The sequence below is a fragment of the Felis catus genome, chromosome B3 (genome assembly GCF_018350175.1).
Source record: "Felis catus isolate Fca126 chromosome B3, F.catus_Fca126_mat1.0, whole genome shotgun sequence".
NCBI lineage: Eukaryota > Metazoa > Chordata > Mammalia > Carnivora > Felidae > Felis > Felis catus.
Window position 1 is genome coordinate 144,530,908 of NC_058373.1, and position 22,948 is coordinate 144,553,855.

General features: G+C 47.9%; 1 protein-coding gene across 10 annotated transcripts in view; it reads left to right on the forward strand.

Annotated features, from left to right (window-relative positions):
* The window catches only part of TRAF3 (TNF receptor associated factor 3), a 129,689-nt gene that overhangs the window by 96,867 nt on the left and 9,874 nt on the right, over positions 1-22,948 (forward strand). For 9 of the 10 annotated variants that reach the window (XM_045060565.1, XM_045060563.1, XM_023256082.2 and 6 more), the window contains 7 exons: positions 115-166; positions 3,494-3,598; positions 4,460-4,627; positions 11,368-11,448; positions 14,158-14,232; positions 15,806-15,898; positions 20,554-20,694. In XM_045060565.1, coding sequence (XP_044916500.1) covers positions 115-166; positions 3,494-3,598; positions 4,460-4,627; positions 11,368-11,448; positions 14,158-14,232; positions 15,806-15,898; positions 20,554-20,694 — 715 coding nt within the window. The remainder of the gene's footprint in view (positions 1-114; positions 167-3,493; positions 3,599-4,459; positions 4,628-11,367; positions 11,449-14,157; positions 14,233-15,805; positions 15,899-20,553; positions 20,695-22,948) is intronic. The other variant, XM_011283518.4, reaches the window with a different exon arrangement.

The window sequence follows — 22,948 nt, forward strand, 5'->3', positions numbered from 1 at the left end:
CCCGGAGCTCTGGCCACCGGTCTGAACTCCGCACAGCATGCTTGGCCGTAATGCTGCACGTGAGAACAGGACTTGCGCTCTGTCTAATGTCTTTGCTGTGTGTTCTCCCCTCAGCTCCTCCAGCCCAAAATGTACCGCGTGTCAAGAAGGCATCATCAAAGATAAGGTATCCTTGGGGGCTTAAGAAATTCTCGTGTCAACTGCTCACGTAGTACTGTGCATATAGTTTGCATCCAGGGCTCCGGGCACGCTGACCGTATCTCGGGGTGTCAGGGCGGTGCTGCAGGAGCCAGGCAGGAACTGTGTCACATGGGCACTGGACACACACAGCGGCTGCTCAGCCGGGTGACCTCGGCCAGGTGCTTCACCCTCTGAACCTGTCTCCTCACCTGTGATGGTAGTGGCACCACCTCCTGAGACTCCGGGAGGTATAAGTGAAACACAGAGATGCACCTCTCGGGCCTTTGCCCCAGACAGCTGGGGTTCGGCTCCTAGAGCGCAGGTCTCGGGGCTCCGCGGGACTTGCTGTCTGCCTGCCCCCTGCGCATTATCTCCAAGTCCTTAGACGGATGCAGGATTTCAGCCCTGCCCTCCCCACGTGATTAGGTGTGCCAGCGAAAGCTCTCGACCTCAGTGCACGCTCTCAGAGGACTGAGCGGGGGCCTCCCACCAGCTTCCCTCCTGGGGCTCGGATCCCCACCACAGCGCCTCTGGTCATCTACGCATTGTCAGACCCTGCTAGGCACACTTTTGGTTTGAAACGACTCATTCTCGGGGCGCCTGGGTGGCTCAGTCGGTTAAGCGGCCGACTTCGGCTCAGGTCATGATCTCACTATCTGTGAGTTCGAGCCCCGCGTCGGGCTCTGTGCTGGCAGCTCAGAGCCTGGAGCCTGTTTCAGATTCTGTGTCTCCCTCTCTCTCTGACCCTCCCCCATTCATGCTCTGTCTCTCTCTGTCTCAAAAATAAATACACGTTAAAAAAAATTAAAAAAAAAAAAAAGAAAAGAAACGGGGGCGCCTGGGTGGTGCAGTCGGTTGAGCGTCCGACTTCAGCCAGGTCACGATCTCGCGGTCCGTGAGTTCGAGCCCCGCGTCGGGCTCTGGGCTGATGGCTCAGAGCCTGGAGCCTGTTTCCGATTCTGTGTCTCCCTCTCTCTCTGCCCTGCCCTGTTCATGCTCTGTCTCTCTCTGTCCCAAAAATAAATAAACGTTGAGAAAAAAAAAAAAAAAAAAAAAGACTCATTCTTAAAGTACTTAAAATATCAGTAAAATTGTGTGGTACTGATATTTTGATTGATGAACCTACCAATTTTTTAAATGTCGGTCATTAAATTGCACAGTAAAATTCTTGCTCTGGGGTTTTCCTGCCCAGAGCACTTTACATATTGGGTTTGTCGTCAGGGCGGCCCAGGTGAGTGCGGTGACGTGGGGATCCAGAGCTAGGGCCCCCAGCATAAGTCCCTGGACAGTTGAGAGACAGAACGGGCAAAATGTGCACGTACCTTGTGTTCCTCAGCGATTACTGGCTGCTCCAGATTGCAGTCAGCAAAAGGGAGGGGGCTGTTAGGAAAACACGTCCCTCAACTCTACCCCTTATCCTTGCAGGGTCACTAACTTGTGAACATGGATTGGACCTGGGTGATTGAGAGAAGAGGTTCAAACAGCAGACTTGTCTGTTTCATTGTTCAGAGTTACTAGCCCTAGTTTTCAGTGGCATTGATCTGGTTTTGTTGGAGCATCTTAAATAATGCCGACTGATGCCTTGGGTCCTCATGGGAGTGTGGGGTCCGGAGCCCGGGATCAGCCTCTGCGGTCACGGTGCGGCCTCAGGCTCCACATTCGTACCCTGGGACAGTGACAGTAAATAAGCTCAGCCCTAAGATTCTGTCCTTTCACTGTTTTGATGTTTCCAACCTATGTTTTTTATCTGTAATGTTGAACTCAAATGACTTAGGGAACTTAATGCCACAAAAAAGAAACTTATTTCTTACTGGCTAAAAATACCTGTTTGGTGACTTTAGTGTGTTTTTTAAAAAGTCATGTTTATAAAGGATTAGATTTGACTCCAAATTACTTTATTTTTAACTCATAGCAGCTGTTGATTCTATTTCTTTGCCTGTGGAGTTGAGAAAGGCATGTTAAGATCCTTGTTTTGTTTACTGTTCTAGAACAGTAACATATAGAGGAGTTTCTTAGAAATGCCTGAAGACTAAGATGGTATAGACTCTGTTACTAGAAGGAGGGAGGATGCTTATTCTCTAAAGGAAAAGTAAAATTGAAGGAAGGTTTCATTTTCAAAGGGAAACATTTTCGGGGCACCTGGGTGGCTCAGTCAGTTAAGCACCCAACTTCAGCTCAGGTCATGATCTCATGGTTCGTGAGTTCAGGCCCCACATGGGGCTCTGTGCTAACAGCTCAGAACCTGGAGCCTCTTCAGATTCTGTGTCTCCCTGTGCCTGTGCTCCTCCCCTGCTCATGCTATAGTTGTCTCTCTCTCCCTCCCTCCCTCCCTCCTTCTCTCTCTCTCTCTCTCTCTCTCTCTCTCTCTCTCTCTCTCAAAAATAAATAAATATTAAAAAATTTTTAAAAGGGGGAAACATTTTCATTACTGGATTAACTTCCATCTTTGCAGTATTTATTTAAAAGAGTTTGTTTCAGTGGCTGGCTAATGCTGCCCCCTTTTTGGTGAAAAATGAGTTATGAGCGACATAGCCTTAGGAGAAAGAACCAAAACAAATGTTTTCTAAACCATCTGCAGAGTGTGATCTTTTACAGTAGTTTTGCTGCTTCTTTTTTTTTTAATTTTTTTAAATGTTTTATTTATTTTTAAGACAGAGAGGCAGAGCGTGAGTGGGGAGGGGCAGAGAGAGAGGGAGACACAGAACCCGAAGCAGGCTCCAGGCTCCAGGCTCCGAGCTGTCAGCACAGAGCCCGACGCGGGGCTTGAACTCATGAACCGTGAGATCATGACCTGAGCCGAAGTCGGACACTTAACCGACTGAGCCACCCAGGCGCCCCAAATTTGGTGTTTTTTTAGCAAGCGATCTGAAAAGGCCTGAGTCGTAGTGGGTCCTGCCACCCACACCCATAGCTGTCCCCCACAGAGTTGACTCCTGGAAGTCTCCAGAGTCAAATATGAACCCGGTCCTGGTGTGCCCCCAGGGCAGTTGAAGTTGAAGTTACATCAGAGTCCATTCAAAATGTTTGGATGCTCCAAAGTGATCTTTAATTATTCAGTGGAACTTGTTTTCTTTTGGCTTATCTAATAAAAGAAGGTAGTTGAGGTTGTATTATTTAAATTGTGTCTCTTAGTGGGGACAGCTCCTTCATTCTACTTTAGAAATTAGAAATTAAGATAGTCCTTAATGCTTCCTGAGGTCCACTTAAGAGATGCTCTGGTGGTTTTTTTAAAGTGGTCTTGCCTTGTCTGAAGTGGCAGCGTGTGGAGATGAAGAAACATTAATCCTCTAAGACAACCGTCATTCCATTTCAGGTGTTTAAGGATAATTGCTGCAAGAGAGAGATTCTGGCTCTTCAGATCTACTGCAGGAACGAGGGCGGGGGCTGCACGGAGCAGTTGACCCTGGGACACCTGCTGGTAAGTCCCCGGGGCGGTGGGGGTCAGGGTCGGGCCTACTGTGAGGAAGGCGCTTCCCCAGCGTGCAGGCTGGTGTGCACCAGAAAGACCACGTTTACGTTGATGTCCAAAACACAACCAGACATGAAGGCGGCCCAAGCCGCTTGGGTACCGAGTGTTATTTTTATGACGTTGGCAGAATTGCCAACTGGTTTTTAAACACCCCCAGCCTATTTAGAATGGAAAGAAATCTGAACTGATATTTTAATTTTGGAAGGCTCATTAAAACTTTCTCTCTCTCTTTTTTTTTTAAATCATGAAACTCAACATCTTACGTCTTTTGATTAGCATCATATTTTATCCTGGAAGATATTTGAATTGGACTTTTTTAAAAAATGTTTATTTGTATTTGAGAGAGAGACAGCGTGTGCACACGCGCAAGTGTGGGGGAGAGGCAGAGAATGAGGGGGACAGAGGATCTGAAGCAGGTCCCATGCTGACAGCACAGAGCCTGACGTAGGGCTCGAACTCACAAACCGTGAGATCATGCCTTGAACCAGAGTCAGACACTTAACTGACTGAGCCACCCAGGCGCCCCAGGATATTTGAATTGGAATAAAACAAAGTCCTTAGCAGATAACCATTCATTTGCCCAGGAAGGAGAGTCGGCTTGCTCCTTTGAAAAGCAGTATAGTTTGAGTAATTGCTAAATAGAATATGAAATTCATCGTCTCCCAGTATGTTTGCCACCCTTCTCTGTGAAACCTAGTCTGGTGGCGGATGGAAACATTTCTGGAGGAGTTAGCTGCGTAGAGGCTGGAATCTGGTCTTTCCGATCGAATTTCTCTGCCGATTAAGAATTTCGAAGCGTTTGTTTTACAGGTGCATTTAAAGAATGATTGCCAGTTTGAAGAGCTGTCGTGTGTCCGCGCTGACTGCAAAGAGAAAGTGTTGAGAAGAGACCTGCGTGACCACGTGGAAAAGGCCTGCAAGTACCGGGAGGCCACGTGCAGCCACTGCAAAAGTCAGGTCCCGATGATCACGCTGCAGGTGCCCGGCCCTCCTGTCTCCCCTGCCTGCTGCTCAGTCCAGGTGTAATTTGTCACAGAATAGCGTTCGAAACGACTGTTCTAAGAGGAACAAAGAGAGAAGACAGGAGTAAATAGCAGTTTTCATCTGACTTTAAGTCACAGTCAAGCTTTATTTGTTTTTGCCCATTTTGATTTGTGTAATTAACATTTCCCCATTGCTTTGATTGACTATCCCTTGGGATGCCAAAAAAATGAAGACTGATTATCAAAAAAGGTAGAAATTTTCTTTTGTCCCAGGAAATGTCCTCAAAATCTTCTGGGATTGCCTCATCTTTTAAGCAGCTCTGGGACATAGTCACCACTTCACTAGGGTAATTCATCCTGCGGTATTGAAGTGCAGCTGTCTGTCTTGGAGAGAGATGCAGATTTAACATTTTTCATACCTCGATTATTTTGGCACAGGTCTGTATTGTGCATGTGGCAGAAATCAGATCCCTTATCTGTAAATTAGAAAGAGATGTTGGGAGCAGAGGACAGACTTTGAAAACAGTCAGTGGTACAGTAACCCTCGAATGTTTGTCCATTTCTTGAACAAATATTCACTGCACGCCTGCTGCGTGCTGGGCACCGTTCTGGGAGCCGGGGGTTCGGTGGTAAGGTTCACCTTCCAGTGGGAAGAGGTGATTAACACGCAGACATACTGTGTGGTAGCAGCTTGTACTGTGAAGAACAACACACTAGCATCATGGGAAGAGGGCTGATGCGGGCTGGCGTCCCCGAGGCCGTCAGTGGCCGGTGCGGGGAGAGTGCCCTGGGCAGAGGGAACTGGCCTGGCAGGCGGGTTTCGGGAACCGCGAGAGGCCCGTATGGCTCCCAGGCCCGGGGCAGAGGCACAGTGCAGAGGAGAGGGTGGGGGCAGGCAGCGGGCAGCCGCGAGCAAGGGGGTGATGTCAGAGTTCCCCGTTACGGGCAGCGCTCTGGCAGGTGTCCCAGGCAGACGTAGGGTGAGAGGAAAACATGCAGGCCAGGCACGGTATTGGCCTGCGCAGGAGGAAGGAGGGAGGAGCCGGTGCACAGGGGCACGTTTGGAAGGTAGAGGCGGAGGGATTAGCTGGTGGCTTGACTGTGGAGAACGTGAAGGATGGCACCCAGCGTTTGTAACTAGAGCAGCTGGAGCAACTGAAGTGTCTACGGAGGGGGGCGCAGTAGAGCGAAACAGGCTCGGGAGGGGGGTCCGGGAGTTGGTCTGGGCTGCAGGTGCGGCTTGATGAGGTGGTCCTTGTAGCTTTGGCACTGGGGCCAGCGAGGAGGAGAGCCAGGGTCCGAGGACAGAGGCCTGGGGCACATGAACGCTTACAGGCTGCCGAGGGGGGAGGCGTCTAGCAAAGGAGTGGCCGGTGTGGAAGGGTCAGGAGACTGGTGCTCCAGAGGCAGAGGGAGCCGGAGAGTGTGGGGGCGGCAGGAAGGGCAGACGTTACTGCGAGGCGGGGGAGGGGAGAGGTTGCTGGGAGCACCCTGACTGATGGGACCAGCAGGCAGGAGAGGACCAGAGACGTGTGGCCGGGGTGTGGGGGCCACTGTTGGTTCCCGGTGGATATTGTGGAACATTTATTGACCAAAATTTAGGAAAAGTTTGTTTTTCTGTAGGAAATGAGACGTACCCTAATTCATAATCTTTATAATTTACCTTACTTTGTACAGCTTTCTGACACCTGCGACTTTCTTCTCTTGTGAAATCTTTTTCCTGTATGATTTCTGTAGACATTTCTAGTTATTAAGGACTTTTCAGAACTGTGGAAAATGGGAATAGTGTTCATTCTAATTGAATAATTCCTTCAGTAACTAGATTCAAGTGAACGAGACATATGCCTAATGAGCACTACTCCAGACTTACATGTGTTGCTAGGTTGCTACCAAAGTTATACTTTGCTTCTTGCAAAAATCAGTTATCTTTATTTGCAGGATAGAACCCAGGAATTAATTTTCATTTGAGAAAGAATTGTAGTGTCAGTTAAACACTATATAAGTAACTGACTCTGAATTACAGAGGAGGCTGTAAAGAGACTTTTTAAAAAATATATTTATTTTTTAATGTTTATCTATTTCTGAGAGAGAGAGAGAGAGAGAGAGAGAGCGAGCAGCGGAGGGGCAGAGACAGAGGGAGACACAGAATCCGAAGCAGGCTCCAGGCTCCAAGCTGTCAGCACAGAGCCCGACGCGGGGCTCGAACCCACAAACCGTGAGATCATGACCTGAGCTGAAGTCGGACGCTTAACCGACAGAGCCACCCAGGCGCCCCATGAGAACAGTTTTTAAACAGACACGAGAGGGTGGCTTGAGGCACATGTCAGTTTCCGTCAAGACCTGTAATAGAGATGAGGGGCGTGCCTGCTTGAGATCACTTTGGTGAACCTCTCCCCTGACACCAGCAGGGCAGTTACATGCCCGGGAGGGGACTTGCCCTGGACCTGCCCTGGGCCTCCTGTCCTGTCAGTGCTGGGATTTGACTCCCGGGTCTCATTTTGCGGCTACGAGCACGCTTTGTTTGGTCCTCTCCTGCCGCAAGTTTATTTTCAAAAACAGCAGCCTTCTGACTTCGGCATGTCTGCAGCCCCAGGTCGTCCTGACACTCCCACATTTCCTGTGTTTTATCAAGTATGTCACATACACCAAACGTTGATGAAATACACACTGACAGAACCAAAACCCTGGGCCACTGCAGTTCATAGAATTTCTTTCCTACGTGTAAACCATGGTATTGACATTATATCAGCTGTTTTCAAGTTTTTTTAATTATTTTTTGTAATGTTTGTTTATTTTTGAGAGAGAGAGAGAGAGAGAGAGAGAGCACTAGCATGAATGGGGGAGGGGCAGACAGAGAGGGAGACACAGAATCCGAAGCAGGCTCCAGGCTCTGAGCTGTCAGCACAGAGCCCCACGTGAGGCCTGAACTCAGGAACTGTGAGATCATGACCTGAGCTGAAGTTGGATGCTTAACTGACTGAGCCACCCAGGCGCCCCAAGTTTTTTGTTTGTTTTTTGTTTTAATCCATCGATCAGCACAAGTTAAAGTGCCAGGAGAGAATCCCTTCCGCATTTTGTCTAGGAATTGTTAAATATGGTCTCTTTATTTTATTTACTTCTACTTGTTTTTTATTTTTTCATTTTATTTATTTATTTGAGAGAGCGCAAGTGGGGAAGGGGCAGAAAGAGAGGGGGACAGAGGATCTGAAGCAGGCTCTGGGCTGACAGTAGTGAGCCCGGTGCAGGGCTCGAATTCATGAACTGTGAGATCATGACCTGAGCTGAAATTGGATGCGTAACTGACTGAGCCACCCAGGTGCCCCCGAATATGGTCTCTTGAAACAGTTTTGTTAATTTGTGGAAAGTCAGAATTCTAAAGAGCTCATTTTGTGGGAAGGATGTATGTATTGTAATGGGAGTATGTCCAGGTACAGCCACTGTGGAAGACCACGTGGCAGTGTTTTATTAGGTGGACCGTGCATGTACTCAGCTAATTAGCAGTCCCTCCCCCAGCTGTGTGAGAGAAGCTGTCACACGTACACACCAGGAGATAGGGCCACACTAACCGAGCAGAGAAATCTGGAAACGGCCCCAGGCGTCCGTCAGCTGGAGAAGGGACGCATCAGTTGTGTGGAGCCGGCAGACTGGGACGGAGCGGGGAAATCGTAGGACGGCGTTACCGGACAACAGTGCAGGTGGGCCTGGAGCTCGTGTGACACGGGCATGAGCCTGAGAGGCAGAATGCTGTGCTGGCTCTCAGAGGACCCATAGGGTAGAGTTCCGTTTTAAGAAATTCAAAAGCAATCGAAGCAAAACCATATTTTGTTTGGCTCACATATATGTGCAATGAAATTTTTTTTTTAAGCAAAGGAAGCAGAAACACAAAATTCTGATTTGTGGTTCAGGCGTTCCTCCCTGGAGGAAAGTGGGGAGAGTTGGAGAAGGGCACACAGGTCAATGGGAAGTCATTGGTTCCCTGCTTGTCCTGGGTGGGTGTCTACTGTGTAGTTATGCCTTATGCCTTGCACATGGGTTACGTGTAATTTCATAGACCAGACTAATTCATTAGTGTGGAGAGAATTCTTATGTATCACTAGGTTATCAGGTTTTTTACTGGGCGTATTATTTTCCTGGGGCCGGCGTAAGAAAGTACCACAAAGTTGGTGGCTTAGAACAACAGAAGTTTATTCTCTCAGAGTTCTGGACGCCCGAAATCCAAAACCAGGCTGTTGTCAGGGCCCTGCTCCCTCTGACAGCCCCAGGAGGGACCCTTTCCCTACTCAGATACCTTCTTCTGGGTGTGGCCCCTCCACTCATAAGGGCTCCCAGGGTTGCATTCAGGGGCCCCATCGTAACTGATTATAGCCACAAAGACCCTATTTCCAAATAAGGTCATATTCTGAGGTTCTGGAGAGACATGAATTGGGGGGCTCACTATTCAACCGACTACATTGGGCAAAAACCATGAAAAGGCAATTCACAGGAAATAGAAATGATTAACAAATATGAAAAATACACCTAACCACACATTATTAAATAATTGCAGGGGCGCCTGGGGTGGCCCAGTCACTTAAGCATCAGACTCGTGATTTCAGCTTAGGTCATGATCTCACGGTTGTGAGATCGAGCCCCGAGTCAGGCTCAGCACTGGGTGTGGAGCCCACTGGAGATTCTCTCTCCCTCCCTCCTTCTGTCTCCTCCCCGACTTGTGTGCACACACACGCATGCACACACACTCTCAAAAAAAAATATTTTTTTAATGTAAAAAAATTGCAAATTACACTCTTGGCTTTTTCCACCTGTCAGGTGGTCAGAGATTGAAAAGTTTGATAGAATTGACAAGGGTGTAGGAGTGTGTGTTCTATCGACAGGAATGGGTTTGTGCAGGGTTATTGGAGGGTGGTTTGGCAATGTCTGTCAAGATTCATTTAAAATGCCTGTACCCTCTGATACCCAAGCCTACTTCTGGAAGTCTGTTGTTCTGATACCCTTCCATGGATCTGCAGAGACACACATTTGAGGATACAGATGGGTCTGGCCCCAGCCTCCCCTCCCACTCTTCCCTCCCCACCCCCTGCCCCAACTCCCCACCCAGCCTCCCCTTGCCGCAGTGCTGATTACTTGTGTGCTGGCCTGGGGGATGGAGGGGGATTGAGGGGTAGTTCAGGAAGGAGGCATGGCACCTGTGCATCGTTTGCCCTGTGCCCCTCCAGGCTCCTGATTCAGGGCCGCTCCTCCCACTTACACATGAGGCAGGGGGTGGAGCCATTTGTCCAGGGTTTCCCATTGAAAGACAAAGTCTAGGGGATTCCACGCACAGCCGGGGAATGGAAAGCCAGTGTCCCCCGTGTGGTACCTCTTATGGGAGGCCTGCTGGTCAGGCTCAGCCCAGCCAAGCGCTCTCTGTTGAGCTCTGAGCAGGTGTGGCTGCACCTTCTGGGGGCTCTCCCAAGCCCAGGAGCAGAGCAGCCTCGAATCGTGGGTGCCTTCTCCGCACTGCAGACCGTCGCACAGTGCGCTCACAGACCCCGGACTTAAAAACACTCTGAAGCAAGCTGAGTGTGGTGCCCAGCTCCACACTGTGCCCGCCTAGTCAGATTGAGGCTCTTGGCTAGTGCCCCCTGCCACCCTCCCCGTCATTCAGCTTCGCAGCAGCACAACTGTGGAGCCCTAATCTGGAAAACCGGATTAGAATCAGAAGTGTCCCAGGGTCACAGAGGAAAACAGCAAGCACCCGGGCTCCCTTCTTGCTCAGTGATGCTGCCCCCAGGAGCCTGTCCCACATGTTGTGTCATGTGGCCTGCGGTCACGTGTGTTTTCTGCCTACATCGGTCTCTCTCTGGTGGCCTCTCGTCACATGTCTGGTGGTGCTCTCCAGGGCTCTTGGGTTCCATGCCCTAACTTTGCTACTGATCAGATGCCCAGCAGGTGCTTCGGGCATGGGTTCAGCGGTTGCCATCATCCAAGTTGAAATTTGTACCATCCAAAGAAGGGCTAAAGCGGGGCACCTGAGTGGTTCGTTCAGTAGGTTAAGTGTCCGACTCTTGGTTTCCTCTCAGGTCATGATCTCACAGTTCACCCCACATCGGGCTCTGTACTGACAGTGCAGAGCCTGCTTGGGATTCGCTCTCTCCCTCTCTTCTGCCCCTCTCCCACTCGTGCTCTCTCTCGTTCTCTGTCTCAAAATAAATAAACTTTGGGGGGGGGGGAAGGACTAAACCAAAATTTGTCCATATTTTCCATGCATTAAAGATAATCTAGGTAAGGTTTCAGGGCAGTAATTTAAAGACTCAGTGGCTCACACTGTTGGAAGTATTGGAGAAGCATCATTTCCAGATCCCAAACTGAGAGGCCAAAGGAAAATCATCCTGATCTGTGAGCAGAGGCTGGACACTGGGCTGCAGAGTGAGCAACGGCGAGGGCTGAGCCTGTCTGTGCTCTCGTGTCAGGGCTGTGTGGGCACAGAGAGGTGTTGCCCCGTGGAGGCAGCTTTGTGACTGTGCTCCCGAGATTGTCCTCACCTGTCAGAGTGGAGCAGATCTCCTGAGACACCTTACCTTTGGGCTCTTAAACTTTGAACGTGAGGACTCCTTCAAATGTGTTAGAATGACACCAAACAGAGACAGTGAGCGGAGGGTTCTCTGGGTCTTTGTGGTGACAGAGGTGGAGGTAGGATCCGAAGGGAGATCGGCTGTATGTCTCAAAGCTGATGACACCTTTTTTTTTTCTCTCCAGAAACACGAAGACACTGAGTGTCCCTGTGTGGTGGTGTCCTGCCCCCATAAGTGCAGTGTCCAGACCCTTCTGAGGAGTGAGGTAAGCGGCACGGAGAGGACCTGTTCAGCAGCTGATGAAGTCTTCGGGACTAGTGTGCCGTAGAGTCCGTTCTTCCCAGTAGCTGAAGCCAAAGTTTTTACAGATCACGATACTGATACGTGTAGTAGAAAAATGATAACCCGTTTGTTGGGGCGTAAGAAATTTCAGAAGCAAGCAAATAAAAGCTGCAAGTGATTAAATTCAGAGCCAAATGTTAAGAATTGAGAAGCCGGAATTACTTTACAGTGCAAGCAAAGGTCATAACTTTTTAGGTTCCCAAAGAAGAAGCTATTTTTTAATCTGTAAAATAGGAATTACTGTAAGATTATCTCAAACTAAATGACTTTACAGACACTGCAGAACCATTTGGCCACATATACTGCATGGGGTTGGTGCTAAGGAGCAAGGGGGCCCACATTTCAAGGGCCGGTGAGAAGGTACCTGCACAGCCTCTCCCGGTGCCCTCGGTACGCTTTCTTGAGGGTGGGTAGATTTTACATCTTCCGTTATGTTAACCTAATTTGATCGGGATATATCCAGATGGAAAAATTCCAGGGATTCGCAAATGTTTTTGCATCCAGTACTGACCTGGAGCCCCTCTGGTTGCTGTTTTGGAAGCATCTGGGGCTCCCGTGGCTCAGGGTGCACCTGTGCCCCCTGGCCCCCACCCCCTTAGGCCCCTTAGGCCTAGGTGCTCCGATCAAAGGAGGCTGCTCACCTCAGCCTTTTTCGACAGCCTGGAATTTTACCACTGGGTATTGGGGAGGTGAGGGTCAGTGTCTCATGTCCCCACTGAGCAAGAGGACCTGTGTGGCCTGGAGGAGCCCCAGAACCAATCTCACCCACAGTGCATCCTCCCAAAAGGTGACTGTCCTAGGGAAGGGCAGGGCCTTGCCTGGTGACAGGGGTCCCTAGGCCTGGATGTGCCTCCAGGAGTAGCGCGGAAGTGCATACAGATTTCTAAAACTATGACGTCCCTCTGCTAAAGTGAACGGATGAAGAGTCTGAACTATTGAAGTGGTGACCCGGGTTTTTACTCCTTCTGAAGTTTTTACTCAGGGCTATCTCTAGGGACAGAAGCTAACTCCATTTGCCACTAAGTTATTTTTATTTTAAAAATCTTTCAACCTGCATTTATCTCGGGTTTCTGGTGAACGATGCTCTTGGTCTGTAGATTATTCTTGTCTCTATCCGACGCTCCCGTAAAGAACCATGGCGAAGGCTCTGAGAGCAACGGTAGCCAATTCAGGGAAAAGCACGGCCTTGGATTTATGGCAGTGCCCTGAAATCAACATCAGACACACGCATCCCTGCTTTACCACTAGGAGTGGTAGCTGGATGGGTTCATGATTGTACTGGGGCACTGAAGGAGCATATTTAAAAAAAATTTTAAGCTGGCATTACCGTGCACGGTCTCATGCTCCATTTCTGTGCCAGTCCCCTGTCATCTGCCTCTTGGGTGCTTCCCTCCAGGCGCAGGCCAGAGCTTCCCGCCTGCGCTCAGAGGAACATCACGCGTGCTAGGCTGCAGGCCTGTAACCACCACGACTCTGCCCAGGCTCGGAGACCTTTGGCAGACATTGGCCCGTAGGCTCCCCTCTTGCCCTTCTCTGCAGCTGTCGCAACAGGGCAAAAGAGCACTTTCCTCTGTCCTAAATACTGACCTGAAGGAAAAGGATTCAAGGACTCTTCATCCTGCCGCACAGAGGAGAGCCATAGAAGGGCACGGCCATGCGCCTCTGGGAGTACGTGTGTGTGTGCCTGCACGTGGGGAGACACATTCCCCGGGGCCGGCTCTGCGGTGCGCTTAGACGCCGCCTTCCCTAACTCAGGGTCTAATTGTTTTCCATAAAGAAGATCTACCCCTAGAGTTTTCCTGATGAGAATTTCTTCAATAAAAGAAGTTGTCCTTAAATTGTATTAGCTTAATGAATAGCGCCATGTCTTTAAAATGTAGACATTTCAATTCCCTTTTCTCTTGAGGGGGCATCATAAGTGGTTTTTATTTGACGATTTGCCAACAGTTAAGCTGAACAAAGGGGTTTTTCTTACCCCGATGAGTTATCCTCTCCCAATCTCTCCTAATTTTCTTCTACCAATTAGACGTGACAATATTAAGATTCATGTTGTTAGAATGACCCTAGCGATCTATGAGAAGCTACATGAATTTATGGCCACTCAGAGGGAAAAAAAGTCTTTTCAGAAGAAGAAAAACTCATCTCGTTATCTTGAGTATTGAGAGTAATGACATCGTGTAAGCTTGCTCTGAAAATACAGTTCTCTCTGTGTACCGTATATTAGGTGTGTGACCCAGTTACATCCTGAATGCTTTCTCTTTTTTTGTGTTTCATGCGATTTTTGTTTATAGTCTTTAAATGTTCATTTCAGTTCACGTTTTTTCCCTTTCTTTTTTAAATTCTGGCGCTACAGACGGCATGTCACATTTGGAACGATTTGTTCTAGAGAAACTGCAAGTTTGAGAAATGTTACAGTAACTGTATTTCTGTATTCTGGCGTATGTATGTGTATGCACGTGGCAGCAGTGTGCACTTACTGCGGGTGAGTCTAGGAGGCAGAGGACGTATGCTCGCCCGTGGCGGACGACCCCCTTGGTGACAGTGCAGACCAGATGCTCTCTGTGCCCTTACTGTGTTTGAACGTTTTCGTACGAGCGCCTGTGCCACAACTCACGCCTCTTTCCCGTTGCAGTTGAGTGCGCACTTGTCAGAGTGCGTCAATGCCCCCAGCACCTGTAGTTTTAAGCGCTATGGCTGCGTGTTTCAGGTCAGTATCCAACATCTATCCTTCCCCGTCACTGACGTTCTGCCCTGGGAGAAAGTTACTATGTTAGCGTCTTCTCGTGCAGGTTCTGCACTTGCAGTGTTTGCAGGGGCGGGGTCGCCCTGCTGCGTGGGTGACCGAGGCCGCACGCAGCAGCCGCGGGTGCTCGCTCCCCATGCCGGTGGCGTTCTGAGATTTCAGGGGGACGCCTGTGCTGAGAAGGAGGTCAGGACGTGAGGAGAACAGCCACCTCTAAAACCAGCTGGGAAGCGGGACACGTAGAACTGACCGTTGGGGCGGGGGGGGTTCTAGAGAGAGTGTCACAGAACCTGGTATAGGTGGATACAGCCCAGACACGGTTTGAGCGGTGTGCGCATCAGCACACAGTCGCGAGGACCACTCTCGTGTGTCCGTAGACGCGTGTCATATTATCTATGCCACACCTCCCAGCACAGCCATGTGGAGAGGGCGTCTCCGTCACTGCCACGCTGTGCTGCGAGAAACCTGTTTCTGGGGTTTTTGTTTTTGTCGTGTTTTGTTTTTAACACATCTGAGATGGCTAGTGAATTTGAACTGAGTTTCATTTAAACGTATATCTTAATCTTAAAACTATCAGAGGGCAGTATATATTACAATTAAAGTATTTCATATTTAATTTTGTATGTTAGCAATAACAGTTATTACGAACTCAGTACAGAGATATTGGCGTCTCAGTATTTTCTTAGAAGATAAGAGTAAGAATGACTGTAGCTTCCCCTTTGTCTCAGTCTCTTAACGAGACAGGGCCCTCACCACTGTTATGTCGTATGTAGTACCATTCATTCTGTGTATGTATATATATATGTTTATATATAGCGATACTTATATCAACATATATATATGAATATTCTATGTACAGAGTATATGTTTTGGAGATCATTAAAATGCTTTCTGTGGCTTCTTAATTTTCCAGTATCAAAACAAATTATATTTTCATACCAATTATTTCCTTAAATACATGAAGTACTATTTCATGTGCTTACTATCACTGCTCTAAAATGGTCTCCATCTTATGTACTCTGTAGATTGTTTATGTTTTGTATGTAACTTTCCAAATATACTTAGAATAGCAAGGAACAGTACATTTCTAATACGGCGTATTTCACTACTAAGTTAATATTTTAGTAAATTATTTAGAATCCCGCTTTGGTTGCGTGCCCACTAGATTGCCGTAGCGGTAGCTAGGTGTAATCGCAGGTGTCTAAGCATTTTCAGTGTGCATTTTTCGTGAAGAAACTTAAAAAAACGAAAATGATAGGTCTAAGATTTAATTTCTTGATATTACAAGTATGACACACAGATGAGCAGGTGCTTGGTAAGAAGCTTGGGGAGCAAAGGGCATGAACTTGAGGTTGTTGTAGAATTAATTGCAGGGCACCTGCTCTTCCCCCCACCCCGAGCATGGCCCTTGGAAAGCTTTCTGTGGAGAAGGCTCCCTTTTTCCTGTTTAGAGCTGGTTTTAGGTCGTGTGTTAGTCTTGCTGCACTCTGTGAGGGGGGGAACGTCGGCTTGATGCGCTGCATCTTTGTTCTCGCAGGGGACAAACCAGCAGATTAAGGCCCATGAGGCCAGCTCCGCGGTGCAGCACGTCAACTTACTGAAAGAGTGGAGTAATTCTCTGGAGAAAAAGGTACGCCACACTGTTTCTAGCTTTTGCTGGCTTTTAATAATCTCTTCAAATCATTTAAAGAAGAAAATATTTTTTATAGTTATTAATGGTTTTGGATAAAAGAAACAGTATCAGGAGAATGTAAAAAAAAAAAAAAAAAAATACATTTCACATGACCCGGAGCTTATAAATGATGAAGGCGTTTGGGTTGGTTTGTTCTTTGTTAATTGCCGAGCAAGCATGCGGTGCCTTTTTGTTTGTTTGTGTTTAATCACATTGTGGTTACCTTAGCATTGACCTAGAACAGGGATTATCAAACTTCCAAACCTTCCTTTCTCTCGCCATCAACCTCATCTTTTTATAAATAAAGTTTGATTGGAACACAGCCATGCTCATTCATTTGCCTGTGGTCCGTGCTGCGTATCCACTGTAATGGCAGAGTTTAGCATCTGAGACAGAAACTGTACAGACCTCACAGCCCAAAATATTTACTCTCTGGTTTTTTTAGTGAAAAAGTTTGTCAACCCCCAATCTGGAAGGTGACCAGCGCTAAATGCTTCAGCTTTCTCTGTCTTTCTTAGGAAAGACAGCTAGGAAAAGCCATTTTCCTAATCCTAGTGTAGGAGCTATCACTTTATGGAAGTTTGGAGCAGGGAGCCCTTGTCCAGCGGGGCATCTTCCAGAGGCCTCAGTTGTGGGGCTGGGAACTCCTCACACCTTCCCCTTGTGATACGTCTCCCCAGGGGAGTTTACTCCGTGGCATTCAGCTGGGCCAGGCCCTCTTTTCATGAGGAAAAGGTGAAAACTTCCAAGAATCAGTAGAGAAGAAGTTGTTATAGGAGCTCTCATTGTGGCTTCTCTACAACAATAAAAACTTATGTCAGTATTCCAGAAGCATTTACTGAGAATTTGTAGTAGAAGGACACTAAGGTGAATTAGAGCAGCCTGTTTATTTTCTGAAGATCTGTAGAGATTTGAATACCTTGCTTCCTGTGTTAAATTTAACCAATTTTTTTTAAGTTTATTGATTTTGAGAGAGACAGAGACAGCGTGAGTCAGGGAGGGGCAGAGAGAGAGGGAGAGAGAGAATCCCAAGCAGGCTCCGCACTGTCAGCACGGAGCCCGACACTGGGCTCGAACTCACAAAATCGTGAGATCGTGACCTGAACCAAAACCAAGAGTCAGACGCTTAACCGACTGAGCCACCCAGGTGCCCCTAAATTCAACCAACTTAAAATATAAATGTATTTGATAGAGTCTAATATTTTAAATCAAAACATTTTTATTAACTCTGACATAAAGTATTTTTTTGGTATAAATGCTGATGCTGAGGATGAGAAGCGTTAGAAGGGTGGGCATGTCACATGTACACACGCACACGTGTGGCGGGAAGAAGGGTCTCACTGAACGGTGAAATGAAAGTTGTGTTAGAGGAGTTGTTGATGGCTTCCTCGTGAACATATAGCAGTTGCTCTGAGTGAGTGGTGGTTTATTGGTAAGTCTTTTTTTCCCCTTCTGTTTAAAAAATGTGCTCTGTTTCTGCCTTTTAAAAATTACAGGCATAGATGTCAGGACTCTGTGTCTCATTGATACTCTGTTTCTCATTTTTTTAAAAATGTTTATTTTTGAGAGAGACAGAGAGCGTGTGAGCACAAGAAAGAGAGCGGGGGAGGGGCAGAGAGAGAGGAAGACAGAGGATGTGAAGCTGGCTCTGAGCTGACAGCAGAGAGCTCAGCTTGGGGCTCGAACTCACCAACTGTGAGATCGTGACCAGAGCCGAAATCAAGAGTCGGGACGCTTAACCGATTCAGCCACTCAGGCGAAAAACACCCATCTTCTATATGACAAAAGCTTAAGTCTAAAGGAAATGTGGAGTACTCCACCAAAATAGGTGGGGATAGATGTTGCTCTCGGTGAGGGGGCTCTCGGGGAAGGTCACAGGACTCGTTTTCATCTGCCGCGTGGATGGTATGCTCTGCTTCTTGGAAACGCACCTGCCAGGTAGATTTTCCCGTGAGAGCAGGGATCCGCAGGTGCCTAGGAATTGGATTCTTTGAGTAAAACAAAGAAACAAAGAAAATTTAAATTAGAAAGCTCCCTAAATCAAGAAATTAAGAGTTTAATGTGGCATGATGTATGTTCATTAATGTGAGATGTTTCTGTTCATCCTCTGGTAGCTTGATTTGCTGCAGAAAAGAAAATTGCCATTGATTTTGGAGATATTACCGAGATTTAAAAAAAATTTTTTTTGATGTTTATTTTTGAGAGAGAGAGAGAGAGAGAGAGAGAGAGAGAGAGAGAGAGACAGCACGAGTGGGGGAGGGGCAGGAAGAGGGAGACACAGAATCCGAAGCAGGCTCCAGGCTCTGAGCTGTCAGCACAGAGCCCAACACAAGGCTTGAAGTCATGAACCGCGAGATCATGACCTGAGCCGAAGTCGGATGCTTAACCGACTGAGCCACCCAGGCCCCTCCTGAGATTTTTGATCAAAAACGTTGACATGTGGGTGCCTGGGTGGCTCACTCGGTTAAGCATCCGACCCTTGATTTCAGCTCAGATCATGATCTCACGGTTTGTGAGATTGAGCCCTGAGTCAGGCTTTGAACTAGGTGGAACCTGCTTAAGATTCTCACTCTCCTCTCTCTGCCCCTTCCCCCCCGTGCATGTGTGCGTGCGTGTCTGCATGTGTGTGCACGCATACTCTCTCTTCCAAAAAAAAAAAGTTAGCTTGCGTGCAGGGTATTTCTTTTTTGGTTGTGAGAATAGAGTCTGGGAATTGTGTCTACCTTGAGAGATGGGAGTGAGTGAATCGTAACTTTGGAAAAGGCAAGACCTGCCTGTGGGATGTTGCACGTGGCCAGTCTGCATCACTTACAGGGGCCGAAGGGCGTGAGACACCGTGGTTTAGAGAGGAAAGTCTGTTTGTGCCAACATCCTAGGGAAGTGAAGTGTTATTTTTTCCCATGAGACATTGCAAGTTTTGAACAAGTATATACACATTGCTCTAAAACAAAACAGACTAAGGGGCACCCGGGTGGCTCAGTCAGTTAAGCATCCGACTTTGGCTCAGGTCATGATTTCGCAGTCTGTGAGTTCGAGCCCCACGTCGGGCTCTGTGCTGACAGCTCAGAGCCTGGAGCCTGCTTCGGATTCTGTGTCTGCCTCTCCCTCTGTCCCTCCCCTCCTCATGCTCTGACTCTCTGTCTTTCAATAATAAATAAACATTAAAAACATTTTTTTTAAATAAATAAAATAAAACAGACTGGGGTGCATGGGTGGTTCCGTTGGTTAAGGGTCCGACTTCGGCTCAGGTCACTGTCTTGCAGTCCGTGGGTTCGAGCCCCGTGTTGGGCTCTGAGCTGACAGCTCAGAGCCTCGAGCCTGCTTCCCGTTCTGTGTCTCCCTCTCTGTCCCTCCCCCACTCACGCTCTGTCGCAAAAATAAACATTAAAAAATTAATAAAGTAAAACAAAACAGACTGATTATGCCCAGAGGTGCTGCTTGCCTGAGCAGATTGCATATAGAAAGGTGCCTGCCTTCACAGGGACACCAGGAATCTGTGCTTTATCACACCCGGGTTTGTCCTGACATGCCCTTGGGCCGTCACCTCAGGTGTTGTCCGTATTGGGAGCACAATGAATGGAGCTGTCCCAGTGCCCACCATGGGGCCTTCTGTCTTCGGGGGCAGCAGCTGTGCCCAGACACATCTGTCGGTAGAGGGGCCTTTCCGAAGGCCAGAGTGCCTCAGGGAGCAGTCTTGTGAGAAGGCAGCCCTATGGGAGTTGGCCTCGGAGTCCTCACCTGGGGGCTTTTAAGACCAGTGTAAATTGGTTCTTGGGAGCTAATTAGTTTCCAGAAAGATTTTGAAAAGATCAAAGGTGGGCTTGGAACTGCTCCCCCCCCCCCCCCCAGCAGGCCCTTCCTTGGGCTGACGTGGCCTTGCAGGTGAATACATTGAGCTTTGTAGAAGGTCATCTTGGGCGACAGGCCGGGCACCTGTCCCCTGAAGCCTCGTGTCTCTGTTGGAGGGCTAGGAGTTGGCCCTGAGGGTTAACTGAAGCATGCATATAGCTTTTTATTCCCACTGTGCTTTCCCATTATGCTGGGAGAGCTTTTCAGAGTGTGGGTATGGCCCGTGGGTGGAAGTGAGACAATTTAGTGGATGGCAACTGGCACTTTTTAAAGTAAAATAGAATAAAAGAGAAAGTATCAGGGAACATGGGAATGGTTAGGGCAAGTATGGTTTTGTAATACCTGTTTCTTAGGGACACACACACACACACACACACACACGAACGTTTGTACAAGTGGGGCGAGATGTAAGGATATGTTTCCTACTGTGTTTCCTGGTCAAAGTTTGAAAGCCTGTCTGGTGAAAGATTTATTCGTCTTCAGTAAAAACTTTAGAGTGTCCCATTCATTCTGAAATTCAGTCGGCTGCTGGACCTCGCCTTATTTAATTACCAGGAGTGAGTCTGAGAAACACCGTGTGTAGGATTTCCTATTAAGTTACCAGGACCTCCATTTCCGTATGAAGGGATTTTTTTTTTTCTGGAACTCCTTACATTGGGCTGGTAGAAGGCCTATATTACAAAAATGTGAGCAACTAGTATTACAATTGTTATAAATTTATAAAACCATGTTTTGTTTGCTTAATTGACGAATTTCTTCTTCAGGTTTCCTTGCTACAGAATGAAAGTGTAGAAAAAAACAAGAGCATACAAAGTCTGCACAATCAGATATGTAGCTTTGAAATTGAAATTGAGAGACAAAAGGAAATGCTTCGAAACAATGAATCCAAAATACTTCATTTACAGGTAAGAAGCTTACATCTGTGGCTGGATCCACAGGGTAGAGGAGCGTTGTCTGTTCTTCAGGACTTTGTCAGTGAGACGTTTGAGCAAAGGCTCTGACTTTTGTCAGATAGACCACCTGATTCTCTTGCTTAAGCCTCGAGAAAGGCACAAGCCACTCTTTCTTCCCACCGCCCCCCCCTTTTCCCTGGACAACAAGCCCCAGGCCTCTCTCCTGTGCCTTTGAGTCACTGCTGGTGAAGTAAGACTTCAAGCCCGTGTTTTAAAAAATTATCTTATTTAAGATTTCATATTGTTCCTGAGCAGTTTTGCGTGAAGTTTCACTTCCTAAGGTGAAGCAAAGCCAATCTGTTTTGTTACGAATCTTCTAGAGGCACACACACTCTCCCCACACTGTTTGACGATAGCGATCCGTGCGTACCTCAGAACAGACATGTCAGCCTTCGCCAGAAACGGGTGATCGTGTAAAGAGGCCTGATTAGAATGTTGCTCCTCCCTTCTGTTCTCAACACGGGCCCCGGTTAGCGTATCATTTTGTAGATCTTCTCTGTACGTCAGCTTACTCGCAGTGTACATTTGTTAGACTAATCCCCACGCGCATCACACACACACACACACACACACACACACACACACACACACACACCCCTACGTTTCCAAAATGGCTTTTACTTAGGTGTGTTTCTCTCTTAACTGGAAGGTGAAATATTTCTAGTAGCTCAGGGTCACAGCATCTTTGAGGATGGCTTTCCTCCCACTTTAACAGCAGAGGTTAGTCACAGTGGCTTAAGTTGCAGAGAGATTTATTACATGAATTTCGTTTGTGTTAAAACGTTGCGGTTGTCCAGAGTTGAGGAAAAACACAGTGTTTTGAAATAATAGGTTGTATTAGAAGTCATCGGTATTGAATCAAGCCAAAAAAGCACGTCACATAAAACACCAACAAGCCTCCTGCTGGCGGTCCCTGGCATTTTGCAGAGTGCCCATGGAAATACTCAGAATGTCCAGAGGCCACACTCACCTACATGGCCCCACTCGCGTCCTGGCTGCCAGCAGCATGGTGGCTCCCTGGGGCGCATAGAGGGGCATGGAAAGGACACGGAAGTTCACGTTATGCTAGAAAATCACCTGTTAAAAATATCACCGACAGAAGAAAGAGTGAATAAGTAGTGGGGTCATTTATACGTCATCTTTTACGACCAGATAAAATTAGGATGTACACAGAGGGGTCACGGGGACACTTGTCTGAACCCTCCGATGTTATCACATGCATCCTCTCCATTTCCCCCCTTCCAATGTGAAAAGTTTGAATTTAATTTACTTTTTCGCAGAATTTAGTCATTCCGCCGTGTGTGATTTATATTTTAACACTTTTGTGATTTCATAAACGGCTGAGACCTAGGTTCGAAAGAAAGGGGGGAACCAGGTTGCCGGAGTGCAGAGCAGTGGGGGCCGAGCGGTCATGCGGGTAGTGCCCCCACTGGTCCTAAGTAGGCGGGCACTCTCCATGGAGGAAGAAGCATGGAGGAAAATAGACTATATTGAGAGGAAGGGATTCAGATCACACTGGGCTCGAAATGCCTAATCTCATTAAGTGCCAGGGACAAGTCACCGAGGACTGAAACGTCCTTGGGACGGTCCAGCATTTCCCCCAGTGGCTTCTGCGTCTAGCCGGGCAATGCTTCGGAAGGCGGAAGCTCACCTTTGCTTCACGGTGGGGCTGGCAGTCTTCCGTGACCGTGGGTGGAAGGCCTCTGGCTGGAGCCCTGGAGGCCTTGACTCTCTGTGAAGCATGTTCGGCCCAGGGGCCCTTCCCTCCAGCCCTTCCAGAGCCTTCTCCACCTCTTCATCTGGAGCCTGGCTCCCAGGTGCACCTCTCGTCATTTCCTTCCTCACATCAGAACCTTTCCCTTCCCCTGCCCCCGTTCTCCTCAGTGCTCCCCCAGCCCTATGCATTGGACCACCACGGTGATGACAGACATGTTAGTCTCTGTGTCCTCTCCTTCCTTGTCTGATTCTCCATTAGATCTAAAACCCCAAATACGGTGGGACACATGGAGTGCAGAGTTCCTGAGGGCCGCAGATATATACAGGATGTTGGTTAAAAGGAGTGGAATTTAAGAGAGTGTTTGCTTTTGCTGACCCAGGAAAGGCAATTTCTTAATATTTTACTTTTTAATGTTTTTTTTTGGTTTTTTTTTTTATTTATTTATTTTTGGGACAGAGAGAGACAGAGCATGAACGGGGGAGGGGCAGA